We start from the raw sequence: 21,089 nt of genomic DNA on the forward strand, positions 1-21,089 counted from the left end.
CATGCACTCTGTCTCTCTAATAAATAAATAAAACCTTAAATATATGTATAAATAAATAAATAAATAAATAAATAAATAATGAGCTTTTCTGGTATGCAGGCTGGGTCTGGATCCCATCGGCTGACCGCAGATGCCCTGCTCTCTCCTCTCTGCTGCACCACTCCTTGTGGCTGCTCCCTCACTTTCTCTCTTCTGGGCTCAGGGGGGCAGCCCAGAAGCTACGCTCAAGCCTGTCAGACTTGGGCCCTACAGGGCTGTCCTTTTATCCCCTCCTAATGAGAACACCGAACTACCCTTGGAAACTTATTTTTTTTTTTCTACTGCTCAACAGAACTATGTTAGGGATATTTAATGCTAAATAATGTGAATTCCTGTGAGCCATGGCCTTTCTTCTCTTTGGGCCCAAGAAACCAGCAGCCATCTTGTGACTCAAAGGTCTAAAGAGAGAAGCCTTCTCTCTCCCTGTCTTTTCACACAACCTGGTGGCCTGCATTTCAAGAACAATCCCATCAGGTCAGAGACTCTCCCTGGACCACTTGGTGGGGCATAGTACTCACCCAATGAGGCTCTCTGAGGAAAACAAGCTTCTGATTTTTAAAATTATGCTCAGACCAACTTCTTGTGAAAGTGAATCCCTTGCTCTGAAAAGCTAAGCCAAACCTACGTGTGGACTTAGACCTAGCCAAGCATGTTTGGGCAACTGTTGGCCAGGGGCCAATTTTATATCAGGAACAAGTACCATCTTGGCAAATCATTCATCCTAATAGAAGAGTCCCTCAAATCTGGGGAGTCAGTGATGATGGAGGGGAGGCGTGAATCCAAATGCTGGGAGAGGTCTTCCTCTCAGAGTGTACGCTCAGAGCTGTAATAAGGGTGGTGTACCAGGAAGCCAATGAATTGTTTGCCTAATAGCTCTATAGGACATCTTCTCTGTGGCTTATGCAGGAAACCCAGCATAGCACCCATGGGACTGAAATGCACTTTCCTCTCTTGGAGTGAAGGCTGCAGCTCTTAAGGGCGTGCAAGAAAAATGGTGCGGGTAAAGCTTGCAGAGATAGGTGGCGAGAAAAGCTTAAGGGATCAGAGGTCGCCTCAGAACAATTCCATTCCCTTCCATGTGCCAGACCCTGAGGAGCACAAATGAACTAGACCTAGCCTTCCCAGAACAGACCAGCTGGTGGGGGAAAACAGATAACATCAACAAGATAGAGGTTGGTATTGTGATAGAGACATACCCAGAATGTTACAGAAGCATGATGGAGGGGCACCCCATCTTGCAGAAGGATTAGGCTTCCTGAAGGAAATGACACATGAGCTGAGCCTTTTTTTTTTAAGGATTTTATTTATTTATTTATTTGACACAGAGAGAGAGATCACAAGTAGGCAAAGAGGCAGGCAGAGAGAGAAGGGGAAGCAGGCTCCCTGTTGAGTAGAGAGCCCGATGATGCGATGTGGGGCTTAATCACAGGGCCCTGAGATCATGACCTGAGTCAAAGGCAGTGGCTTAACCCATTGAGCCACCCAGGTGCCCCATGAGCTGAGCCTTTAAATACGAACAAGAATCTACTAGTGAAGAAAGTGAGAAGAGCATTCAAGGTGGGGACAACAGTGTAAGCAAAGGCTCGGAGCATGAACAGGATGGGTCTGTTGAGAAATGACCTGAGCGTTCACAGGTCAGAAAGTAGGAAGACAGGCAGCAAGGAGCTAAGGTTGATGGTTAGGGAAGGGCCAGGCTTTCTATGCCAAATTAATCAATGTGTTAGATTGTATCACATAAGCTATTAAGGGTGCCCAAGGGGCTTTCTGAGAACTTGACCTATTTTTTTTTTAAGATTTTATTTATTTATTTGACAGGCAGAGATCACAAGTAGGCAGAGAGGCAGGCAGAGAGAGAGGAGGAAGCAGGCTCCCTGCTGAGCAGAGAGTCCGATGCGGGGCCCAATCCCAGGACCCTGGGATCATGACCTGAGCCAAAGGCAGAGGCTTTAACCCACTGAGCCACCCAGGCGCCCCAGAACTTGACCTATTTATTGGTTCCAAATCATAGTAGGTATCGCAGATTTCTTCAAACTATCAGGTTCCAGAGTGAGCTTTCTAATGTGTGAATCCAATGTTATTGCACAAATGAATGAATGAGGGGAGTTATTCAAGGACAAATAGAAAGGTTATCCGGCTACACTGAGGCTCCAGCTGAGATGACAAATCGTGAATTTGCAGGGTTGCACATTTTCTCCAGCAACCAACCAGGTACAAGAGCAGGAAAGCCAGTGTAGGAGATGGATACAGAGTCAGAGTTTCACCATATCAGACCAGAGAGTGAAGGTTGTCAGAGATGTCTGTAAAATTCTTACCTAATAAACAATTTATGACAGTCAAAAGATGAAAAAAAAAAAAAAACACCAGCAGAATTCATTCTTTCTTTAAGCAAGTTTAACATGGGGTCCTATCACTTGCCACTGGAAAAGCCCCGACTAATAATGTGCATAGCTCAGGACTCCAGTCTCTGGAGGCTTCTGTAAGCTTCCAAATGGCAGCAGGAAGGAGGCTATAAGGAAACCACTTGAGATGTCAGAAGTCAGGTTGTTCCTGGGAGTGGCAGCAGCATGGGGTAGGTCGTGGGAGTGGTCACTGAAGCAGATGGAATGAAAGGAAGAAGATTGAGCTGAGAGGCTAGGCCGTCCTACACATCCTGAAATGACCCAGGTCAGTGGCAGGCGTGAGGTAGAATTCTACCTTAGAGAATGAGGGCTAATTGTTTTCTTTTTCCTCAGAACCTCTCCCATACTCTGTCCCACCTAACTTTGACTGGTCGGTCTGTCCCTGAATTTGCTTGGAAGCCCAACCACCCAGCTAATGGGAACTTTTCACTCTTTGTATCCCTGGAAAAGAAGCCAGAGAAAATCCAGTGCGCTCACTCAACAGGGAAGAAATCTTGAAGTGCCCCTGAGGGAGGCCTGGAGATGCAGTCTCCAGCCTTCCACTCCCATCCTGCCCCAGAACTGTTGTGGCTTGCCGGAAGAGTCTCAGAAACTTCATGTTATCACTTTGTTCTTCTCTCTCCAAAATCTCAAGTAACCATGAGGCACTGGGGAAAAAGATGTGAGCATTGAAGAGCAGTAGATCTGACTTGAATCCCAGCTCTGACCTTGGACAAGTTACTCGGTATTTCTGAGCCTCGATTTCCTTCTCTCTAAAATGAGGATAATCATTTCCACCTCAGAAGGTCGTGGTCAGAGTTAAATGAAATAATTCGTATCATGTTACTACGTTAGTGCCAGCACGTTGTTCCCACCTCCACCACCATGAGTCCCCGCCCCCAACCCCAGCTGCCTCAGAGGCATTATGCCTCCACTAGCCATGATTGGGCATGTGGATAGCCACACGGGGCAATGGAATCAGAACTGGATTAGCTGTCAGGAGCCCACATTCCAGATGTGGATTTAGTCGTTCAACTGGACACAATACTCAGCCTCTTGGACCCTTAGTTCTAGCCCCGCCCACCTCACAGAATGGAGGTAATGTGATTTACAAATATTAGCAAAAAAGGACATGAACAAGTTTGTGTTAAAGTACCAGCAAGAAAAACAGCATGGAGTGCTACTTTCCTGGAGAGTATTGCATTTTTCTCTGCAGTGAAATGTAATCAGCCATTCATTTAATAAAACTGAACTGGACATCTAGTCTACCATGCGTTCCATCCCTGTGCAAAGAACAATTTGACAAATAACCCTTCTTCCTCTGTGATACTAGATATGTGGGTTGAACATTCCTCATTTCCTCATTCTTTCATTCATTCAATAAATCTCTCTCCAGCTCTGAGATTTGAAATGAACTACAGTATTTATCTCTTATAGGAGATTATTTCAGTCTTAATTTCATTGACTGTCATCTCCTGGTGACTAGACTGTGAGCTTTCTGAGGACTGGTAGGATCCAGGGTCAGTGTCCATTGACTGACCAAATGAACCCAAAGGACTGACCATTTCCTAAATAACACAGCTGACATAAGCTGCTTCTCTGACAATGAGCTATACTCACAGAGGCTCCTTGTCACCTTGGTCTGGCCCAGGAGACGGAACTGGACTCATCACATTCCCATCATCCCAAGCAAACAACTCTTGCCCTCCAGATGACTCAGCAGTCTCTAGTCCCTGGCCTGGCATCAGCTCCCAGGATGGCCCCAGGCAACACCGTCTCTATGATGAGCACAGCCTGGCATGTTCCCAACCATATTAGCACGCCAGTCCCTTTGCAGCCTACAGGCTCAGGGGCCATTAGGGCTGTCTGGGGCCTCTGATATTAATGGGGGATGCTCTCAGCACAGCTCAGCTCTGCTTCCTGGGCATCAGCCCATCAGCAGGAGACAAATCTCACTGGCAAGTATACTTCCCTCCAGTCCTGGGCCACAGGCTGCCTGCTAGATGGATGACATGGGATTTGGCTTCTCTCCCTCCCTTTGGCCTCCTCCCTTCTGCCATCTCCCATCTCCATCCTCCCTTCCCTTCCTTGCCCCCTTCACTTATTTTTGTCCGTTCCCCCGCACATACATCTTCTTACCCTTTAGCACTTATCCTGCTTTCTCATTGTCCCTCTCCTCCTTTGCCCTGTACATACCTCCCTTCCTCTATTGTCACTCTTCTTCATCTTTGTTAATTTCCAGCTCTCTGCCAGTTTGCCTCTTTCTGTCCTTTTGCTGTCCAGTTTGCCTGTCACTGTCTCCCTTTCTGGGTTGTCCTCTTGCTCCCCACCTTTCCCACCCCTAAGTCCTCACCTTCAATCTGCAACCATTATAGGATAGGAAAGCAAGGATGGTTCAGGGCACAAGAGAAGTCCAGTCCTAAAGGAACGTGAGACACACAGAGGGGGCTAATCAGAGGAATCTGGGCAAGTATTTGAATTATCTCTCAGACAAACTTGAAACCAGGATAAAAAGGTGTCACCCCAGCAACCTTCTCAGGTCCCCTCCCTCTTTGAGAGCTTTGTACTCTCACTCAGTTGACCTTGCTTTGTTGCCCACCACTTCGCCTGGTCTACCTCTTCATTCTTCAAAGTGCCATGACCAAGAACCACAGGCACCAAAGGAAAAAATCCTGTAACACTACTTACGTCTATTTAATTCATTAGTTCTCAACAATTATGTAGAAGTTACATTTGAAAATTTCATCATATCAAGTTTGCATTGTTGTTAGAAATTTTATAACAAATAATGAACTTATTTGACTAATAAACCCAGGTAGAATAAAAACTTTATGTCTGTGTTATTTTCAATATTGATAACTTTATAAAGACATGTCCTCTTGGGGCACCTGGTTTGGCTCAGTTGGTTAAGCATCTGCCTTTGGCTCAGGTCACGATCTCAAGGTCCTCAGATCAAGACTTGAGTTGGGCTCCCTGCCCAGCAGGGAATCTGCTTCTCCCTCTGCTCCTCTCCCTGCTCCTGCTCTCTCTCTCAAATAAATAAAATCTTTTTTAAAAGGGGGAGAGTCCTCCCAACCCCCCAAAATAAAGTGCAAGTTATCACTTTATACCCACAAGACAGCTATAAATTTGACTGGACATAATTTGGCAAGGATGGAGAAGCAACCAGAACTTCCACACATTGCTGTTGGGAGTGTAAAATGTTACAACCACTTTGGAAAACTGTCCTTTACTTTTCTCATAAACTCAACATACCAGCAAACTCAATATGACCCATCAATTCCACTCTTTGGTATACACCTGAAAGAAGTGAAACCTATTATCACATTAAAACAAAGCATGAATATCCACAGCAGTTTTATTCATAATTGCCAAGAGCTAGAAAATACCCAAATGTCCATCAATAAGAAAATAATCATGGCATATTCATACAATGGAATATTACTCAGCAGTAAAAAGGAACATGCAACATAATGATTAATCTCTGACATGTTATGTTGACTGAAAGAAGCCAAACATAGAAGAATATGATTCCACTGATAGGAAATTCAAAAACAGACAAATTGTTGCAGTTGACCTTGACTGCAGGTTAGTGAGTCTCTTGAAACAGAGGGCCATTTTTCCATGCCATTTAAACTAATCTATGGTAGAGGCACCTGGGTAGCTCATTGGTTAAGCATCTGACTCTTGATTTTGGTTCAGGTCATGATCTCAGGGTCATGAGATTGAGCCCCACATCGGGCTCTGTCATCATTAAGATGTATCATGATGTACCTCACCATTTTCCAGTGGCTGGACAGGTACGTCGTTTCCAGTTTTTCACTTTATAAATGGCAAATGTCATGACAAACATAAATGGAAAAGTCTAGATACTGAAGATTTTTTATATTAAATAAGAAATTTAAGAGCAGGGATTCTGGAGTCCAGACCATCCAAATGTTTGAATCTCAGTCCCACCACTTATTTTTCGCAACCCAGGCAAGTTAATCTTTCTCCGCTTCAGGGCACCTAAGTAGCTCAGTTGCTTAAGCATCTGACTCTTGATTTCAGCTCAAGTCATGATCTCAAGGTCATGAGATCAAGCCCCATGGTGGGCTCCGTACTGGGTATGGAGACTGCTTAAGATTCTCTCTCTCACCCTCTCCCTCTGCCTTTCCTCACCTTTCTCTTCTTTTCTAAAAAATAAATAAAAACCTTTCTCTGGGGTGCCTGGCTGGCTCAGTGGGTTAAGCTCAGGTCATGATCTCAGGGTCCTGGATCCTGGGATCCCTGCTCAGCAGGGAGCCTGCCTCTCTGCCTGCTTGTGATCTCTGTCTGTCAAATAAATAAATAAAATCTTAAAAGAAAAAAAAAAACCCTTTCTCTGCTTAAGTTTCCTCACTGGAAGTGACGGTATTAATCATAACTCCCCTCATTACATTGTTGTGAGTTAAATGGGGCCTTAGATATAAACCACTTAGAAAAATGCCTGGCATTTAGTAAGCCCTCAAAACGTGTTAGCTATTACTCACAGTATTGTTTGAGGAAAGACCTACAACTCGGCTTAAACAAGTGAGGTTACAAACATATGAGAAAAAAATAATTATTGTTAGAAGACCGGAGGAGACTGGAGAGGGTTACCAATTTACTCCAAAAGTCTGTGTTTGGTTTGGCGGAGTCTAGACCATGGATGGCATATTCCACATCTGCCTTAGCCTTTGACCTTGGCTGACAGAACTCTTCAATTACCACACTGTTCCCAGATAGAACCTTGAAATCCCTTTCATCACTCCAGCTTCCCTTAGTGTTTCAACCGGGAGTTGAGATAAGGGAGGGCTTTTTGACGTCCGTGTTCTGGAGCAATGGTTCTCAACCCTGGTACACACTGGAGTCCCCAAGGTGGTGGTGTAGGCAGACTGCCAAGATAGCCTCAGTGATCTCCACCTCCAGCGGGCAAGCCCTCATGAATCCTCTGTCCCTGAGTGTGGGCTGGACCTAGTGGCCTGTTTCTAATGAACAGAACATGGCAAAAGTGATGAAATGTCATTTCCATGAATGGGTTGTAAAAGACGGTGACTTCCATCTTGTTGGCCGATTCTCTCTCGTGCAGACTTTAACAAAGTAAGCTTCCATGTTGGAGAGTCCCAAGCGGCAAAGAGCTGAGAGTGACCTCCAGCCAACAGCCAAGAAGGAATAGCCTCTCAGTGCAGGGCCTGTAAGGAACTCAGTGAGCCTGGAAACAGACCCTACTACAGCTGGACTTGACAGCAGTCTTCTGAGAGACCCTGGACCAATACCTTGACTACACCTTTGTGGGAAACCTTGAAGCAGAGGATCTAGTTAAGTGTCCCTGAGTACAGAAACTGTGAGTTAATAAATATGTGGGTTTTTAAAATTTTTTTATTTTTTTAAAGATTTTATTTATTTATTTGACAGAGATCACAAGCAGGCAGAGAGAGAGGGAGGAAGCAGGGTCCCTGCCGAGCAGAAAGCCCAATACGGGGCTTGATCCCAAGACCCTGACATCATGACCTGGGCTGAAGGCAGAGGCTTTAACGAGCTGAGCCACCCAGGCACCCCTGCAGGGTTTTTTTTTTCTTTTTTTTAAGATGTTATGTATTTATTTGTGAGAGAGAGAGAGAGCATGAGCAGGGGGAGAGGCAGAGGGAGAACCAGACTTGAGCCCGATGTAGGGCTTGATCCCGGGACTCCGGGATCATGACCTGAACTGAAAGCAGCCCAGCGCAGAGCTATGCTACTACGAGGAGCTCAGCTATTGTTCCCCTCCCTCCATCCCTTCCCTGGATCCGAGGGCCTCTACCAGATTGCCCACTCAGACAACAGGCTCTAAACAGGGTTTACAAGCTGTAACTCTAAGAATATTCCTAAACAGTTATTCTTTGTAAAGTGTCTTATGGTCCAAACTGGAAAATAGGTGTCCCATCCCTGGGGGGTGGCACCTCCCCGACACTGACCATTTGACATTGATTGGTCCCCTGCAGTTCTTAACAGGTGGCTTACATGCTAATGTGGACACCCTCAGGAGCGGACCCCACTGTTTGGCCGGCCCTCACATGGCCTTCAAAGGGGCTTAGGAGTCTCCTGGGTCACACGTACAAACAAGGGTTCACAGTCAGTTTACTGGGAAAATATAGTAACACTGACTTGACCAACTTATCGTTTGGTAAGGTAGAGAAACAGAATAATAGAGTGATGGGGAGAACAGTCTCCTAAGCCAAACAGCCAGAGCATAAGTTGAGGCTCTGGCACTTACTAACTCTGTGTCTCAACTTTCCCATCTGTGAAATGGGTAGAATGGTATAGTACTTTCTACATGGGACAGATTAATTGATTGAATGACTGAGTGAGTTACTACCTCTGAGAGACTTAGGACAGCCCTGACTTTCCATTGGTAGTAATGGACCTGTATCTTCACAACAACCTTGTGAGATAGTATGGTTAATGCTCCATTTAGAGATGAAGAGCGGTGCTTGGGTGGTATAGTCTGTTAAGCGTCCCACCCTTGGTTTCAGCTCAGTTTGTAAGATCAAGCCCAGTGTTGGGCTCCCTGCTTAGCAGGGCGTCTGCTCAAGAGTCTCTCTGTCCCTCTCCCTCTGCCCCTCTCCTTGTCTCTCTCTCTCAAATAAATTAATAAATCATTTTTTTAAATTGCACAGATGAAGTAACCGAAATTATTGCCCTCAGGAGCTTCTATCATGTGTCCCCCACGGCAGGTACAGTGAACAACAAGAGACTAAGGTCTTTTTTGGTTTAGCTCAGGAGAAGAGGGGAGTCACAAAAACAACTAAATTAAGAAACAAAAACAAAAACAAGATTTTTTTAAAGATGTTATTTATTTGGCAGACAGAGATCACAAGTAGGCTGAGGCAGGCAGAGAGAGGAAGGGAAGCAGGCTCCCTGCTGAGCAGAGAGCCCAATGCAGGGCTAGATCCCAGGACCCTGAGATCATGACCTGAGCCGAAGGCAGAGGCTTTAACCCACTGAGCCACCCAGGAGCCCCCAAAAACAAGATTTTTAAAGAATCCTTTAAAAAATGTAATAAAATAAAATAATAAAAAAATAAATTTTAAAACTCCAAGATGATATCAGATAATCATTGTGCAATGAAGATAATAAAACAGGCTGATGTCAATAAGCAAAAATGGAAAATAACCCAAATGCTCATCAGCAGGTGAATGAATACACAAGCTGCAGATTAGCCATGTAGTGGAAGAACAAGAAATGAAATACTGACACATACAACAGTGTAAGGACTTATTTTATATTTTTGTATTTTAGCCAGAGGCTTCCATTGAGGTTAAACAATAACCTTGTTGTTTAACCCTTAAACTGTCCCTGCTCCCCTTCCCCCAGGGGACTTACTTAAAAACAAGTCCTGGAAACCAGCCCTAGGTAACAAAGCTCAAATACAAGGGTGGGTCAGGCCAGGTAGAGACATCCGATAAAAAGGGGGGGATGCATACTGTCTCCCTAGTTACCAAAGAGTATGGGCCCCGCCCTTTGGGAGCCTTTTGGGCGCCAATTCTGACCAAGGTGATAGGCTGGGTCAAATGTCTACTATAGGGTAAATTGTAACTCAATTGGTCACCTAGCATCACTATGCAGCTTTCTCTGTGTGTTACAATCTCATTGGCCACTTGTGCGTGGCCAGGCCCAACCACATGGTTTTTGCTCTATAAAAGTTAGTCTGGAAAGCAGAGAGGGGTCGTCCTCTCTGTAAGGGGCGGCCTGGCTGGTCTCTTTGACGGTTGGTCTGATTCTTTTTTTTTTTTTAAGATTTTATTTATTTGACAGTTCACAAGTAGGCAGAGAGAGAGGGGGCAGAGAGGCAGGCAGAGAGAGAGGGGGAAGCAGGCTCCCTGAGCAGGGAGCCCGATGTGGGGCTCGATCCCAGGACCCTGAGATCATGACCTGAGCCGAAGGCAGAGGCCCAACCCACTGTGCCACCCAGGTGCCCCAGTTGGTCTGATTCTTGATGCTTGGCGTGAAATAAAGCTTTGCTTGACCTTCGCTTTGTATCAGTCTCGCTCCTTTAATCACGGACCCATTATTGGGGCATAACAAACAGCATGGGTGAAACTCAAAACAATGCTGGATGAAAAAGAAACACTGCACGCTATATGATTCTACTTACGTAACATTCTAGAGAACGCAAACACATCAGTCTTGACAAACCAGTGGTTGCCTAGGGCTGAGGGCAGAGAGAAGGATGACAGGCTGCGCAGAGAACCTCTGGAGTGACAGAAATGTTCTGTATCTCGATCATGGTCATTGTTTCATGGGTGTATCCATACAATGAAACTCATCAAATTGCACACTTTAAGCGGATGCCATTTCCTGCACATTAATTAAACCTCAGTTGGTTGTAAGACATGGGACCATGACTATGAAGGTCAATAGAACAGGGCTCCTGGAAGCCTCTCAAAGAGAATGTTGTTTGTGCTGAGATGAGGATGTTCAGGTTGTAAGAAATCAAAGAGATCAAGCCCAAGGGCACAGGTGACGAACCAGGGGCAGGGAACGATGGTCCCTGAGGCAAGAAGGAGTTTCAGTGTCTAAGAGAATTTCAAAATAAGAATAAGACCCACCAAAAGTTTTTATTATACCCAGGCCCTGGAATTCAAAACAACATCAGCGAGAAAATGCTCTTCCGTGAAGACTGCTCCTATGTTGGTGTTTTCCACAATGGTCCATGGGATCAGAAAACTCTGTGTGGCGTGCAGTTCACGGTAAATTTTTGTTGAATACAGTGGTAAATTGTGATTGTAAGAATATGACTCTTAAACTTTGATCAGACCTATGTTACTCTGCCAGGATTCCTTCACCGTGCCCTGACTTTGTGACTTTTTTCATTGACTTTTATTGAAATCGGGCTGGGCCAGCTCAGTGCCTGCCTTGTAAGGTGGGAAACCCAGCCCATCCAGGCGCAGGAAGGTGATGTCAGTCAGACCCTGTGGGCCAGCTAGCTCACAAACGTGGGCTAGTTCAGGAAAACCGCTTTTGTGTTTCTCACTTTTAGGTTTGTTTTGTTATGTTGGACTGAAGACCATATTGGGCACATGGCATCTGCCCCAGGCCATGTACTCAATGCCTCACATCTCATTTTTACCAATGAAGAAACTGAGACCCAGTGATACAAAATCATTTCTGGAATGGAACGGCTAAGAACAGGATTCAAGTTAGACTTTTTGCCATCTGTTGGGTCCCCAATGTTGGGTCCCCCAATAATGGGTCCGTGATTAAAGGAACGAGACTGATACAAAGCGAAGGTCAAGCAAAGCTTTATTTTGCGCCTGGCATCAAGAATCAAACTGATCAGGACGCCTGGGTGGCTCAGTGGGTTGGGCCACTGCCTTCGGCTCAGGTCATGATCCCAGGGTCCTCGGATCAAGTCCGCATCCGGCTCCTTGCTTGGCGGGGAGCCTGCCTCTCTCTCCACCTCTGCCTGCCTCTCTGCCTGGTTGCGTGCTTTCTCTCTCTCTTTCTGATAAATAAATAAAATCTTTAAAAGAAAAAAAAAAAAAAAAGAATCAAACCTACCATCAAACAGACCCCCACTGATCGGATGTCTCCACCTGGCCTGCCCACCCTTGTATTTGGGCTTGGTTACCTGGGACTGGTTTCCCAGACTTGTTTTTAAGTAAGTTCCCCTGGGAGGGGTGGGGCAGAGTCAATTTAAGTTTTACATCAAAATGGCAGTTCTACCGGGGTGGGGCCGCTCTGGGTGAATAGGCCCTTACACCATTCACCACGCTGCCCCCCACTGCATATTTACTGCATACCTTTAATATGCCCAGCCCTGCATAGGATCATCCATAGAAGATCTAGAAGAAATGGTCTCTGCCCTTTAGAAGTATCATCTTTGAGCTCAAGACTAAAAAGCAAGAATGCCTCAGGGAAATTTATTCCATTACGGAGTACTTATTACACACCTATTATGAGCTGGACATTGTGATAACGGACCCAGGGTTTTCCGTGGAATCATCCGCCTTCCCACCTGTGTCTTACTGACCTTCACAGCAGCACCAGTAAGTAGTAATCGAGGAATCCCATCTTACAGCTAGGGAGACTGCTGTAAAGACATGTTAAATTATGGGGTGCCTGGGTGGGTCAGTCGTTAACCGTCTGCCTTCCGCTCAGGTCAGGATCCCAGAGTCCAGTGAACCAGCCGCATTGCGCCCCGCATTGAGCTCCTGCTCCAGAGGGAATCTGCCTCTTACTCTCTCAGTCAGAGTCTCTCTCTCTCTCTCTCTCTCTCTCTCTCTCTCTCTCGGGCGCACGTGCGTCCTATCTCTCAAATGAATAAATATTTTAAAACCTTAAAAAAAAATGTTAAATCGCTTGCCTAAGGTCACAAAGTTTAGAGTAGAAGAACTGGGCTTTTCCTGGGTCTGTCTGACTCCAGAGCCACAGTTCCACTGTGTCCCCGGCCTCTCTATTCTCCTGCCATCAGGACAAAAGAGAATACGCTCACCCTTAACAGGACTACTGGCTAATAGGGGAGAAGGCTTGCCTGCGTCAGTCACCACAGCTTCTGATCACAGAGGCTGCGCACTCAGTCTGCATGGAACGGGCAGTGTGGACCAAACCAGTTTGGTGTAAGAGCCTTACTTAGTACACTATAAGGCACCATAAAAATGCAGCTCCAAGAAACCAACTTTAACACAGTTTCTATAGGTCTTCCGTACAGTAACATTCCATCCCCTTCCATCTCAGCCACCCATCTCGCACCATAACAATGTCCATGCACAATACACAACAAAGATTTTTTCTTTCTTTTTTAAAAAATTTTATTTATTTATTTGAGAGAGAGAGAGACTCAGAGGGAGAGGGAGGGAGGATCCCAAGCAGACTCCACAGTGTGAGTGGAGTCCAACCCAGGACTCGATCTCACCCCCAGATCATGACCTAAGCCAAGACCAAAAGAAGTCAGATGCTTAACTGACTGAGCCACCCAGCTGCCCCAACAAGAAGCTTATTTTCAAGAAAGAAGCAAGAAGCAAGAAGTTAACAGATCATCTGAAAGCAATGATCAGTTTTCCAGAACAAAACACCAGAATGTATGGTTTGACAAATTTGTATGTCCTTACAGGAACAATGGAATAGCATATTTAAAATCACAGCATATTTAAAGTTTAAAAATCTCAAAAATGAGAATTCTATGGGGACCTACGGCTGTTATAAAGCTTGGACGATATAAACACACATCATTTATTTCTCTTGGAAGTAAAAAATGGCTCTAAAGTTTTTGAGAAAATAAGCACTGGTGGGTGTTTTTTTTTTTTTTTTTTTTTTTTTCTTTCCCAGAGTGGTTGTTTGGTGAAAAGAGTCACCCAATACGGAAAAGTGCCAGTGGCATATACTGTGGCAGAGAAGGAGCCAATATATCAGGTTAGGTGTGAATTCTATCCTTCTGGCAAAAACAAGCTCCCTCAGTATTGAATATGCGGACCCCTTCAAGTCTTAGTCCCAATCTACTTTTCTAGCCTTCCTCCCTCTCTGCCTCAACCAGACTGAGGCCATGCCTGGGATCAAGCAGGCACTTACTTGATATTTGTGATGGTGCCTGAGGGGCTCAGCTGGTTAAGCAGTTAAGCATCTGCCTTCAGCTGGTTAAGCAGTTAAGCATCTGCCTTCAGCTCAGGTCATGATCCCAGGTCCTGGGATCGAGCTCCATGTGGGGCTCCCTGCTCAGCAAGGGGCCTACTTCTCCTTCCTCCACCTCGTTTGTGCTGTAAATAAATAAATAAAATCTGTAAGTAAATAAATAAAATTTTTAAAACAAACCAAAAATAGGTATTTGTAGAAAGAAAGAAAGGAAGGAAGGAAGGGAGGGAGGGAGGGGAAAGGAAATGGTCAATGTAATCAAGTCTTAAATGGACTCGTGCTATCTCCCTCTTCTAGGCAATCCTACTCTAAAGAAAAGATCTGACAATCTAAGATTTAAGTGTCATCGAACACGACCAGAAGAAGCGTCTAACTAATGCAGAGCAGTGGTTTTCCGCCCTGGCTGGCTGTCAGAATCCCTCAGAGAGCTTTTGAAATATACTAATGCCAGGCCCCACCTCAGAGCATCTGATTCCATTGAACTGGAGGGACACCCTGGTCCTGGTGCTTTACTCCCAGTGTGTGGACAGGATTGCCCATCTCTGGCCCAGGCCAGTCCCCTCAGAGTTCCAGAGAATTGATGTCACTTCTCCGCGGCCAGACTCAGCGTCACTGGGTCACTCTAGCCTTTATCAGCGCTCAATCTCATGAAATTCTTCCTTTTCTCTTAACTTTCTCAGACTTCAGTTCTTCTCGTTTAACAGTTACTAAGCACCTGCCATGTGCCAGGGGTCAGGTGTACTCCAGTGAGCAGAACAGTCCATTTCCTCTCACCTTGACCTCAGCAGGAAGAGCCCTCATGCCTGGACACCTTTCCTGATTGGGACCAGTCGGTCTCCACTAGTGAATTTCTCAGGACTAGGAGCCCTGCGTTAGTCATCTTTGGAGCTGCAGAGCTTAGCACATTGCCTGGTATGAAGGCAGATTTGATCCAAATTGGATGAATGGTTCCTAAATCCTCACACATGGAATAAAGAAAACAGAAAAGGCTCAAGAAGATTACTTTCATTCGCCTGGACTTTCTCAATTCTACATCATAGAAATCTAGTTTAAATTCTCCCAAAGAAGGTATTTACTTGCTTATAAAAGGTAAGACAAGTGTACAGAATCTCAGAGCTCAAATCATGTCATTAGGGCTCAATCTCTCTTGGCCGCTCCCAGCTGGCTCAGGCTGTGTCATCTTGGCATCTTTCCTAATTCAGGGACTCTCCACGAGACAGGCAAGATGGTCCTCCAGGAGTCCCAGGTCTGTAACCTCCGATTTTAGCAATCCAGGCACGGACTCCAGACTCCGAGGGCCCCAGGTGCACATTCCTGAACCAAACACTCTCTGGCTCAAACATTCCCCCAGTACTCTCTGAGCATCTATCATGTGCCAGGCCCTGTGCAAACAAGCAGGCAGGTTGTCAGCGAACAATTGGATAGATGGAGGGATGGAGGGATGGAGGGAAGGTTGGTTGATGGATGGGTGGATGGTTGATAGATGGGTGGATGGGTGGATGGGTAGATGATGGGTGGTGGATGGGTGTCACTAGTATCCGAGCCTGAGGCTCCCTTGTTGTCCCCTGTTCTCACCCCTCCACCCCAGGCTATCCCTTCATTTTCCTAAAAGCCTCCTTGACCATGAAGCCATTATAATGATGGTCTCTCTTGGTCCTCAGGCAACAGCTGGTACTTTCCCTCCCTCCCGCCATCCAGCATCCAGCGTCCAGCATCCAGCCGAATCTGGAATGGATACCAGTGAACTGGGTGTGAACGGAAGGAGACTGGCTCATTATTTGCCATTGTTTACTTCTGAGTGTGTGCATTCTCACCGCTTCCCATTCTGTCTCTCTTTCCTTCCCATTTCTTCCCACTGGCTCAGCCACAATACAACCAGCTCATCAGCATTTGGCCCTGGAGGACCTGCGGACTCAGGGGAGGAGGGCAGAGGCGGCGGGCGGGAGCAGCACGGCGGCGGTGACAGCGCGCGGCAGTGACAGCGCACAGCCGGGCCGGGCCGGGCCGCGCCGCGCCGCTGGACGCCCATGCCCGGCCCGAGCCGCCCAGGGATTGCTCATGAGGCCTCTGGCGAGCGGGAGTAGGAAGAACCGCGGCGTATCCCTGGGGCTCCTGGCCCTCTTCCTGGCCGCAGCCCGGTGTCTGCAAAGTAAGCGCGAGGCGGCAGGGAGGCTCGGGGCGCAGCTGGGGCCGGCGGGGGCCGGCGGGGGTGGCGCTGGGGGCGGAGAAGTGGCTGTGGGACTCGGGCCCCCCCACCACCACACCGCGGGGCACAGCGGGGAGCGGCGGAGCTCGGCGGGGCTCCGGGAGGGGGGCGGAGCGGACGGACGCGGGCGGTGGAGCAGCCGCGGGGCTCGGGGCGCAGCGGGGGACGGCGGGGTGGCGCGGAGAGTCGCGGCGGAGCTCGGGAGGGGGGCTGGCGGCGCAGCGGAGGCCCGCGGGACCGTGCGTGGGACAGCGGAGCTGGAGGGGCCGGCAGGGGGCGACCCGGAGGCTCCGGGCGCAGCGTGGCTGGGGGCGGGGGGGACGGTGCGGAGCAGCCGGCTGGTCCCGCGGGTCGCGGCCCCCCCGGTCACAGGCCCTAGCCCACCTCGGGGGCCCCGGGTGTCAGGGGACATGCTACTTCCCCCGGGGCTGGGCGCGTCCTCTAGGGCACCGACCGCAGGCGGAGGGACCCGGCCAAGTGGAGGCTCTCCCGGCCCGGCACCCAGGGCCCCTTCGGGGTGCCCGGTCCGGCCCCGCCCGTCAAGGCGTTATCAGAGCCGGAAGCCGACGGGGAGATAACCGGCTCCCGGCCCCGTGGCCGCCGCCTCTGCCGTATTTTCTATTTCTTTTTCCTGGAATAACCAGTCTTGCAGCTGAGGTGTCCCCGACCCCAAGGGCACACGGGGCCCCGCCCCCTACGGTGGGGATCCCTCGCCCTCCCGCAGGGTTCCCCGGGTCCCAGCACATTCTGTAGGCCTCTCCCCTCACGCAGAGGAACCCACAGCCGACCCTCTTGAAGAAAGGGAGTCTGAGGGGTTTGGGTTGGGTGTTGGGGCCTGAACTCAGGCCGAAGGTGGTCCTCGCTACTGCACACAGAGTGGCGGGTGTTGGGTGGCTCGGCCGTAGAATCTCCCTAGTTTGATGAGCCTTAATGTAACTCACAGCGGCACAGACTCCCGCTGACACAAACCACAGATCCTAACACAGCTTTCTTTCTCATCTAATCATTAACATCATTGTCATTCCCGTGTTACAGATGAGTCCGCTGAGATTCAGGGTAAGGCCTGCGGGGCCACGGGAGGTGGGAGCACCGACAGTAAGAGCTGGCACTGACTTAGCACGGGTGTGTTCACCATCCCTGGGACTCGACAAGATTTTTATCCCCGAATCCACAAGGCAACCCTCTAAGTGCTACACGATCCCTGTTTCACAAGTGAGGAAACTGAGGCACGCGGAGGTTGTTGCTTGCACAAAGTCCAACCCGGGGCAATCTAACACTGTACTTACCGTGCTCTGACCAGAGCCCAGCTTGGGAGATTCGCAGATTTCAGAAACCTAGAAGGGCTGGGATAGGACACGGACCTCTGGCTGCCTATTGAGCTAGAAATAACCTTGTTAGTCATTCAGGTCGGTGGGTGTGTTTGGCGTTGCAGTGGCCTTTCCATTGTTTCTCAAACCTCCAAACTTCTTCCAGCCGCCATTCTTACCCAACACCTAAAGATGCTGCCGACACTCGGGGACCAGCCCTTTGCCGAGCTCTCACTCATGGCACGTGTGCCTGGAGGAGGCAGGCCACCTTGGGGAAACTAGTTCACAGCCATGCCCTCAAGGAGTGCGGAAGGCAGGATGCTGTCCTTGGTGTTCCGAAACCTAGTGTTGACACATTTTCTTTTCAGCTCTCGCTGCATTGACAAGCAGCGATCTTCCTCTTTCCTCTTTACTGCTACCCCTAGTCATCACAGAAATATTTCTAGTTTGTACTTTGCCAGCCCTGTCCGGATGGACATTGAAATTTTCCGTGTTTAGCCCTCAGGCAGGTGAAAATAGCCCCCCTCCTGCAGAATGGCAGGTTCAGTGCTAGCGAGAGGACAGGGAAGGCTGGGGCCACCTCCAGGCTGCCAGGGTAGCCCCAGGCCAAACACTTCCTTTCCACAGGGACAGTGCTCAGAAAAATGCTTGAAGGAGTAAATGAAGGATTGAGGGAGGGGTAAGGACTTTCAACCAGAAAGTCATCCAGATTTCTCCATTTCTGATCTCCACGGGAGATCTGAGGAATTCCGTGCTGGTCTGGGAGGAGGCCGCAGTCAGGAGACACCCCTTTTCTCCATTATCACCAAGACCTGAGGACGCCTCTATATTTCATTCCCTGTAAGACTTTTCCTTTTAACAGTTATGTATTTGTCTGAGAATAATTGGCATACAATGTTATAGTACCTTAAGATGTACGCCATATTGATCTGATAATTCTTTTTTTTTTTAAAGATTTTATTTATTTATTTGACAGAGAGAAATCACAAGTAGATGGAGAGGCAGGCAGAGAGAGAGAGAGGGAAGCAGGCTCCCCGCTGAGCAGAGAGCCCGATGCGGGACTCGATCCCAGGACCCTGAGATCATGACCTGAGCCGAAGGCAGCGGCTTAACCCACTGAGCCACCCAGGCGCCCCTGATCTGATAATTCTATACATTACTCAGTGCTAATCACAGTAAGTGTAGTCATCATCTGTCACCAACAACATTATTTAAAAATGATTGACTGGGATCTCCTGGGGGGCTCCTTTGAATAAGCGTCCAACCCTTGATTTCCGCTCAGGTCATAATCTCACGGTCATGAGATTGAGCTACTTGGGTTGCTTCCATATCTTTGCTGTTGTAAATAATGCTGCAGTAAACATAAGGGTACATATTATGTTTTCAAATAAGTGTCTTTGTTTTCTTTGGGTAAATATCCAGCAGTGGAATTTACTGGATCAGGTGATATTTCTATTTTTAATTTTTTTGAGGAACCGCCATATTGTTTTCCACAGTGGCTACACCAATTTACATTCCCACCAATGGTGCATGAGGGTTCCCTTTTCTCCACATTCTCACCAACACTTGTTATTTCTTGTCTTTCTGATACTAGTCATTCTGACTTGTGCAAAGTGATATCTCATGTGGTTTTGATTTGCATTTCCCTAATGATTAGTGTTGTTGAGCATCTTTCCATGTGTCTGTTGGCCATCTGAATGTCTTCTTTGGAAAAGTGACTATTCAGATCTGTTCAGATCTGAACACATTTCAGGCTGTTTGGTTTTTTTGGTGTTGAATTGTGTAAGTTCTTTATATATTTTGAATATTAACTCCTTATTGGTTCTATCATTTGCAAATATCTTCAAAAGGTTGCCTTTTTGTTTTGATGATTTCCTTTGCTGTACAAAAGCTTTTTATTTTGGCGTAGTCCCGATCCTTTGTTTTTTGCTTTTGTTTCTGTTGTCTGAGGAGACATATCTAGAAAAATGTTGCTAAGGCTAATGTCAAGGAGATTAGTACCTCTGTTTTCTTTCCTTTTTAAAAAAGATTTTATTTATTCATTTGTCAGAGAGAGAGGGATCACAAGCAAGGGGAGCAGCAGGCAGAGGGAGAAGCAAGGATCCTAACCTGGGACTCTGATCCCAGGACTCTGAGATCATGACCTGAGCCAAAGGTAGATGCTTAATCAACTAAGCCACCCAGGTGTCCCCAGCCTCTATTTTCTTTGGTTTTATGGTTTCAGGTTTCGCAGTTAGGTCTTTAATCCATTTCAATTAGTTTTTGTCTATGATTAGACAGGTGGTCCAGTTTTATTCTTTTGTGTATAGCTGTCCAGTTTTCCCAGCACCATTTATTGAAAAGACTATCTTCTTTCCATTGTACATTCTTGCCTCATATATTGTAAGTTAATTGACCATATAATCATGTATTTCTTTCTGGTCTTTGTTTTCTGTTCTACTGATCTATGTGTCTGTTTCTGTGCTAGCACCTTACTGTTTCGTAGTATATCTTGAAATCCAGGATTGTGATACCTTCCACTTTGTTCTTTCTAGAGATCGAGTGGCTATTTGGGGTCTTTGTGGTTCCATACAAATTTTAGGAGCAATTGTTACAGTTCCGTGAAAAATGCTTTTGGCATTTTGATAGGGATTGCATTGAATCTGTAGATTGCTTTGGGTAATGTGGACATTTTAATGCTATGAATTCTTCCCATGATGGTATATCTTTCCATTTGCTTGTGTTGTCCTCAATTTCTCCCATCCAAGTACTAACCAGGCCCGACCCTGCTTAGCTTCCAAGATCAGACGAGATCAGGCGCATTCAGGGTGGTATGGCCGTAGACTGTCCTCAATTTCTTTCATCAGTGTCTCATAGTTTTCAGGGTATAGGTCTTTCAGCTCCTTGGTTAAATTTATTTGCAGGTATTTTGTTCTTGTTGGTGCTGCTACAAATGGAACTGTTTTCATAATTTCTCTTTCCGCTATTTCATTATTAGTGTATAGAAATGCAACAGATTTTTGTATATTAATTTGTATTCTGCAACTTTACTGAGTTCATTTATCAATTCAAATAGTTTTTTGGTGGAATCTTTAGGGGTTTCTACATATAATATTACGTCATCTGCGAAGAGTGACCATTTTACTTCTTCCTTACCAGTATGGATCGCTTTAATTCTTTGTCTTGTCTGCTTGCTGTAGCTAGGATTTCCAGTACGTTGAATCAGAGCAGTGAGAATAGACATCCTTGTCTTGTTCTTGATCTTAGAGGAAACACTTTCAGTTTTTTACATTGAGCATGATGTAAGCTGTGGATTTTATGAATGATCTTTATTATGTTGAGGTATGTTCCCTCTAACCCCACTTTGTTGTGGTTTTCATCATGAACAGATATCACTTTGTCTAGTGCCTTTTCTGCATCTATTGAGATAATCATGTGATTTTTATCCTTCCTCTTGTTAATATGATATATCACCTTAAACGACTCGCAGATATTAAACTGCTCTTGCATCCTTGGCTTAATCCCACTTGATTGTGGTGACTGACTTTTTTACCATATAGTTGAATTTTTTTT

General features: G+C 46.7%; 1 protein-coding gene across 1 annotated transcript in view; it reads left to right on the forward strand.

The window, feature by feature from the left end:
• The first annotated feature begins 16,082 nt into the window (after positions 1-16,082).
• Positions 16,083-21,089, forward strand: part of VSTM5 (V-set and transmembrane domain containing 5) — a 36,229-nt gene continuing 31,222 nt past the window's right edge. The window contains exon 1 of the mRNA XM_044258305.1: positions 16,083-16,173. Coding sequence (XP_044114240.1) covers positions 16,083-16,173 — 91 coding nt within the window. The remainder of the gene's footprint in view (positions 16,174-21,089) is intronic.

The sequence above is a fragment of the Neovison vison genome, chromosome 7 (assembly GCF_020171115.1).
Source record: "Neovison vison isolate M4711 chromosome 7, ASM_NN_V1, whole genome shotgun sequence".
NCBI classification, from domain to species: domain Eukaryota; kingdom Metazoa; phylum Chordata; class Mammalia; order Carnivora; family Mustelidae; genus Neogale; species Neogale vison.